The 7,385-nt window shown below is 46.1% G+C and overlaps 1 protein-coding gene across 1 annotated transcript; it reads left to right on the top strand.

Moving 5' to 3' along the window:
- Window positions 1–1,115: 1,115 nt before the first annotated feature.
- On the top strand, window positions 1,116–3,963 carry LOC135812598 (uncharacterized). Its single transcript, XM_065325913.1, has one exon. It carries the CDS (start codon window positions 1,494–1,496, stop codon window positions 3,273–3,275), a length of 1,782 nt encoding a protein of 593 aa, XP_065181985.1. The 5' UTR covers window positions 1,116–1,493; the 3' UTR covers window positions 3,276–3,963.
- The last annotated feature ends 3,422 nt before the right edge of the window (window positions 3,964–7,385 follow it).

The following is a 7,385-nucleotide window of genomic DNA, read 5'->3' as shown; positions in this document are numbered from 1 at the left end:
TTTGAAGTTTTCCCAATCCTTTCAAAATCACTTGGACTTTTTTTAAATTGTACAAAAGACGTTAAAAGCCATACTTATTGTTCCTCTGGTATGGTGGCATGAGTGCGTATACATTGTTTCTATCGATTATAGGAGTTTTGTCTCCTCGCCGGCTTATTAACAATTTTGAGTAATAATGCTATCTATCCGAAAACTTTAAAAACATTTATGGACAATGAACTCAAGGAACTCAGTCAGGATAGTTAATACTGATTATATCAAGAACTCAAATTGTGAGCCAAAAGGAAAACAAAGTGTAACATGGAAAAACGATTCCGCCAACTAAACCAGATTTTAAATGGTCAGCCATGCACAATCTAGCACAAAACTGACAAGGAGTACTGCGACATTCCACGGCATGAAAGTCCGCTTGAATTTAATTGAGCACTGCTCAAGCCGACTGAATGTACGGATCCTAGTACATGTACATACAAGTCATGATGATTGTAGAATGGATGTAGCACTGTCTCGAGTGGAGTTCGGAGCCTTAGGACGTTCTCAGCAAGTGCTACACTTGAGATGCACTGGACAAACCCATCAAGCAAGGCAACGTTGTTGCTCATAGGGTTCAAGCTGCTGGTTGTTTCTCAGTGTCCTTGGAGTGAATATCGCTCAATAGCATTGGAGAGCTACATGTAGTCTATGATGCTCTGCACTGCTATCGTCAATACAACTATTACTTCACACGCCATTATACTTCGCACCAGTTATCACCATAATGCATAATTACACAAAGGCACACAATGAAAACCTTGGCAAATTAATTCCGTTGTTACTCAGAGTTTTCATTGTGTGCCTTTGTGTACGCCGCTCTGCCTGAATCAGGCATTGAGAACCAAAAAATATTGCCTCTGTGTATAATGCATAATTATAATTATGTACATTCCACAGTGCAGCCACGGCCAGTGTGTCACAAGGACCACTTCAATTCACCCTGTCCAGCAAACCCATGTCCGCACATTGTACAACATGTGCCTCAGCTGACCAGTGGACAAAATCGGCATCGTGAACAAAATAACCCTCGACTGGGTAGTGGGTCAATGTGTATAATGCAGGTACACCGGTATACCCGCGTATTGGAATGCTGGCACATTATGTAGTTCTTTCCAGAAATGGATCTACGGGGAGCAATTCTTAGTCGGAGTGTATCAGTCTTGTATCGTGTTCTGCTTGTAGACCAGGGGCCTGGGCTGTTGTCATGCATGCAACGCATGGAACTGCGTTAGGAGCTGCATCCGCGCCTTGATCTTGAGCATGCTGACGTTCCTGCCTCAGCGAGAACTCAGTCTGACTAGACCTCACGCGAGCAGAGAAGCCGTTTTAATACTTCATTACGTGCACTGTGTGTGATACTCATTCAGCAGGGCGAACCGTGCGCTTGTCAACACTTTACTATTGGTCTCCAAACGCCCGCCGCACCATCCCGACGCAAATAACCAAATCCGACTCGTGGGATGAAGCTGCCAAGATGCTTTCTCCGCCTCCAGTCAAGCTATTGGCTGATGCTAGCGGTGACTACATTGCTTGTGACACTCTTGCTCAGCCCAGGAGTCGTGCAAAGGCCCCGGGAGCACAGCACAGCAACAGCATCACCGCGCAACCCTAGCCCACAGGCACTGCAGAGGACATCAATTTCTCTCGGGTCAGTGGAACACCATAGCAAAGAGGCTCTTCAAGATCTGCCAGTAACTGCCCACGCCAGTAAGTATCCCCTGCCAAAGTCCCAAAAACCGAGCAATGGAGAGGCTATCCAGGCAAACGGCAGATCCGACCTGGCTGTGGATGCTGGCGAGCGGTGGTACAGGTACGGAAAGCCCTTCCATGCAACATCCCTTGCAGATGTATCGTTTGTGTTCAAGGCAGCTGACGTGAAGGGCACAGCGCTACTTCTGTACGCACAGCTTCTCCGAGGTATCTTTCATTCTGTTCACGAGCAGTACGTCACAGTTGTTCTAAATGCTTCGGTAGTTACCGTGGCATTGAAACTTAACCTTGCCGCGAATGAACGGGGAGATAAGGTCCAAATGGCTAGCACTGATCAAAGGATAGAGGCGAATGTCTGGTATTCATTGTGTATAGTGACGGCACCAGTGCTGCGGGTCTATATGCAAAGTGTAACAAAAAAGAATGTTCATCTAACTGATGCTCAATTGACCAAATGTGGGCAAAGCGAGAGCTCTGCTGAAAAGCCGTCCAAGCCTGTTTTAGTAGATTCTGGATTGTACTTTGGCGGTGTCATTGACTGGCAGGCCTGCCCTGGGCTTACTACGCTACGCAATCTGCAAACATTTCGCGGGAAGATCTTGAGAAAGGTCTATGTGAATATGCAGGCAATCGACCTAGTGACCTGCACCACCGGGCATACAGCGGAGACTTGGAGAGAGCACATGTCCAAAATTGATATCAAATCTCCGATTTCGATTCCGTCTACCCGTACACTGAACACACTAGAGGACTTGTCAGTCCGCCACTTTCCCGTTCTATCAGCAATAAGCAGCAACCACGCTGTGGAGATTGAGGACATGATAGCATCTGTAGCCCAACACATGCCCAGGAGAGGCGTGATAATTTACCGTCTGGGTCTGTCCAAGGCGACCATTAAGTCTCTTTCGGCATATTGCAACGTGACTGTCCGTCATTTCAGGCAGGACATCTTCAAAGATCTTGCAGAAAACCTCCGTAACTTCCAGTGGAAGCCGTTGCTGGTTTACGGAGCGTTCCTGGAGTTCGATGGTGTTATCTGGGCTGATGCGTCAGTACGTTTTAAGCATCCAATACGGACTATCCCACTTGTTCAGCATGGCGTTGGCTTTGTGGGCTTTGAACAAGAAGGTGCGTCACCCATAGGTGCCTTCACGCACGACGGCATGTTGAAGGCGTTGGGAGTAGAGCGTTCTGCAGTTGTTACAGCAGCTATAGCGGTAGGAACGGTAAGTATATGGATGTGGCAGGGCCCTGTATCACAAACACTGGTACAGCACTGGACGGCCTGCTCAATGCGTAAAGTATGCATTGCTCCAAGAGGTGCAGTTATCGATTACCGGAAGTGTAGACTTCGCGAGCGTAAGTCGGGCAAATACATTGGATGCCATCGCTATGACCAAAGTGCGCTGAGTGTGCTTGCTGGGAAACTCTTTCAGTATCTGAACGAATCGCAGTACATTGTCAATGCTGACCCTCATGTGTGGATAGACCGTGGCCCAACGCGCCGCTTCCACCGTTGCAAACAGCCATAGAATATTTTGAAAGCAGAGAGGTTTTTTTAAATGTAATCGCTCGTGGCATTCTTGATCATTTCATCACATTTCGCCGGTATTTGCGGTTTATGTGAAGAAGAGGTTGGTGCGACTTCGGCGACACTAGGGGAATTCTAAGGTGTTGCTCCCTACATGGGAGCCCGCGCTATTCCTACCGACTTGAAGTTTTACGTGACTGACTCACGACTCGACGGCCACCCACAGCACACGAGAAGTCTGTCAAGTGAAAATTCAAGTCGGCAGGAATAGCACGAGCTCCCATGTAGGGAGCAAAACCGTACAAATTGCTATACATGTATAATTATGTGTAGTATGTGGCAGTATTTCTAATGCTCTTCACTTGAGCAGTTCCTTTTTCTTCCTTTTACGTGACAGAACCAAACGATCAGGTTTTTCCCAATATTACATTACCGGCGGATATAGCCGGTATGCTTAGAATGCTTCATGCAGTGGAGGCGTAAAGTGTTGCACATGACAGTAGTGGAACGAGAATAGGTTCTTGCAACTCTGGGTTTTTCTGCCCAGTAGATACAATCAACAGACAATTCTTAGGTTGCTGTTGACAACCCTTAAGTTGCTGTTGGCCACGACAGTATTATTGTACGTGTATGCAAGGAAAAAGGAGACCGGGTGCCGAAGTTTGTGCTCCGTTATTGCACTTCCTGGCCTTTAATTGATGTGTTGGTGGTTTATAGTAAAGAAGAGGACCGAGGAACACGCTATTATGTCCACTAACACCACCAGTTACTTGACAATCAGCTCACAGGAGTTTTTAGTCCACGTTCTATAACATGTAGTTGCGAATCAAGGAGGTGATGGAAGCCAACCAAGGCTGAGGAACGTAGAGAAATATAAATACTCGTAGAAAGAAAAGAGGGGAAAGGAAAAGGAAATGGTACCTGGAAGGGGACTTTTGGAATGCTGAGAGCTGGGCGTTAAAGTCTCTGAGCCATGATGTAAACTTAGTGGCAAGATCAGGAAGGAGAGCCAGGACCAGGGGCGAGTTAAGCAGTTTGACTGTCCGGGCTGCGGGTAGGATAAGCGAAATGCGTGCTTTCGTTATGATATCATGCGGCGTGTTATAATACAAATCGTTCCAGCCTTTTCTTTCTTAATGTGTGCAATGCTATAAGTGCCTGCATGTAGGGTTGCAGCTTCCCAAAATGCACTTAGTGATTTCTCGTTTACTTCAGCTCTCTGTATGACTTCAGATTTTTTATTTCATAAGTCCCATACGTACATATTGCAAACGTCCGCGGGTCTTTGACGTAATCTGGATGCCGTGAAACGTGCTCAGTGTAGAGCTTGTATTGAAATGTGCCTCCACCAATCACCACTAGCCGATGCCCACCCACAAGCAATTCCGTATCGATCAAGGAGCGCATGCCTGGGTTTCCCAGGACATCCTGGTCGGCAAGGGATGAATACTTCTCTACTAATTCATCCACAGTAGTAACTCGCAAGAGAATTGCACGGAGCTCGCGGAGCAGGTTTTGTCGGAGTTGCTGTACTTTCTCCTTGACTGTATGTGATTCGGAATGGTGATCAAAACTGACAATGAGGCCGCTGTTGTTATGGGGAGTGTCCTTGAGGAATTTCAACAGCGCGTGGAAACACGTCAGTGTGAACTGTTCGAGTCCTCCAGTCTGCAGGTTACCTCTGGCTTTGATCACCTCATAATCCTCTCGGAGATGCTCCATGCGAACATGGACAGCAGTGTAGTCGCTACCTAGGCCACCAACATGCAGTAATCGTTGTGATAGCTGACGAAGGCGAGCGGAAGTTTTAAAAGCAGCGAGTGGAACGTTAGGGGTACTGTGGGACGTTTCAACAATGCCATGGCGTCCAGCGCCTAACCAGAACGGCAATAGGAGGCATTCGCTGCTTTTGAACACTTCTAACTGCGACACCAGGCTCTCCATGGACCACCCATTCTTTGGGAATCCTACACAAGCTGTGCTGCGGAATGGTCCAAGGCTGAGCATCTCCGGATCCAGGCACTTCTCTACCCAAGTACAGTTATTATCAACTGTATCTTCGCTATGCTCAGCCGACTGCAACTTTTTCATCATGGCTCTCTCTGTGCGCAGCAAATCGGGCTGATCTTGACACATGGGCGTCAGATACAGGTAGTTGGAGACTAAATATATAATAGACCAATTCCCAGCACATTGTGATCTTGCCTGGCGTGCACTGATGAGGTGTGAGCCACCTTCCGTTAGCATTGTTTGCTTGATGTTCTCCAGATCAAAGTATTCCGACAGTATCTCAGGCTTTAGACCTCTGCGAAACTGATGTGGAACGTTACGCGACTCTTGCATGGACAGAAGATGGTTTCCAATGGCGAGTGGCAACACGGCGTCCCGTTGTGCTACTACAGCCAGGGACAGAAAGTCAGCCAGCTGCATGGTTGACCGGGTCAACTGCTCATTGGTAAACCAGCCAACAGCTAGAATGCGACTGGATTGCTTCTGCGCCTTCACAATCGGAGTCACACGGGCAAATCCACTTCCAGGTGTGATATTAGGACTCACAGTACTTCTTATTTCCCGTTGAGCAGTAGTTGTATTGAGTTTAGCACCACGTGTCCACACTACTGGCCAGCTAAACACTTTCTCCTCGTCAAACTGTTTCTTCAGAGCATTGTTTTCATTTACATGTTTACCGGGTTGACCATCCACTCCTTGAGTGGCTGGCTGTCTTTCTGAGTTCTGCTGGTTTCTGACTCTGCCCCACTGAACTCGTGCGGAGCTAATGGTTACATGTCCCATGTAAAACAGATATGGAAGAAGAAGTAAAGGCCAAGTTCGTGACAAAGTCTTAAACAAAAATGGTTTTATCGGTAGTCGTAACCGCCTATCCATCAGGGTTTCTCTCCGTTCTCCAACCCAATGACAATAGGCACGAATCTTTCCAAAGATGAGAAAGCAACGTATCCTAAGGCTTGTCTACTGTCAGCGGCGCGTCGTGACCTTGGCCTCAGCTAATAGTTTGCTACAAACAAAAGTCCGAAATCAGTTAATCCATAACGTTATGGAGCGTCTATCCGCTGGCTCTCCTATTTTTATAATTATTTTAGTGAAGCGACTGCAATCTACTAGTGCACAGAACCCGGGTGTTGAACTGATGCAGCCGTGCTCTGAATCATGTGTGCTAGTGCAGGTACGGCTGTGGAAGACAATGTGCACACCGTATAGGCGCAAATAGAACCCCGGGGCTCTATTTTTTTCTTCCAGAAGACAGATCATGGGGGGGGGGGTTATATTTGAGAAAGAGTGCTTTATTCGAGAGGGGGGCTCTATTTTAAATAGAAACACCAATGTCATGCAGTCGTATTTATTCAGCTTTTATTTCTTGTGTACTTGCATACTGGTATTAGTTTAGTCCCACAACCTGCGATAAAATGATCAGCTGTAGCACCTACTCCACTTTTATGCTTATGTATCCATGTCATTCGGATCTTCCCAAGTTGTACATTGTACTGTTGAGATACCGAATTCAAATAAATCAATACCATACCAAATACCAATTGTTTCACACTACTGTTGTTGCGGTTGAAATTTTATTTTGTTTACCCAACCAAACGGGCAATGATGCACAATTATGATGGCGATAAAGTAACAGCCAAAAGTGAAGGGTACAACAAGCAATAAAGAGAGAAAAACGCAGACTGTAAATACTCAAAAAGAAAAAGAGAACGGAAAAAAGGGAAAAAATACAATGGAAAAAGAACAAAAGAAAACCATAGCGAAAACAAAAACATAGTTGAGGCACTTCGCAGGTCGACTCTAAGTCCAAGCCTTGATGCTGACTAGCCATAAAGATTATAGCAATAAAAACTGCTTTATGGCAGTTTTCTAAAAAAAGTTATTGTGTTCTAGTCCATGGACCTCGTCTAAAAAGTAAGAAATTAACGAAATGTGATAGCTGAAAATTAAAATTTCACACAAAACCTCACAATAATCACAACACTTGAAATGCTGCTTTCAACCAGGGAGTAGTACAATACTACTCCCTGCTTTGAACACTAAACTTGTACTGCACCAACAATTGGCAACATGCATGCATAGGAAAGAGGATCGCGAGGGG

This window comes from Sycon ciliatum, chromosome 3, assembly GCF_964019385.1.
Source record: "Sycon ciliatum chromosome 3, ocSycCili1.1, whole genome shotgun sequence".
Taxonomy (NCBI): domain Eukaryota; kingdom Metazoa; phylum Porifera; class Calcarea; order Leucosolenida; family Sycettidae; genus Sycon; species Sycon ciliatum.
This window is presented reverse-complemented; position numbering and strand designations above follow the sequence as displayed.

Excerpts from the sequence above, each read along its gene's own strand:
- LOC135812598 (XM_065325913.1), top strand. The coding sequence starts at position 1,494 with ATGAAGCTGCCAAGATGCTTTCTCCGCCTCCAGTCAAGCTATTGGCTG.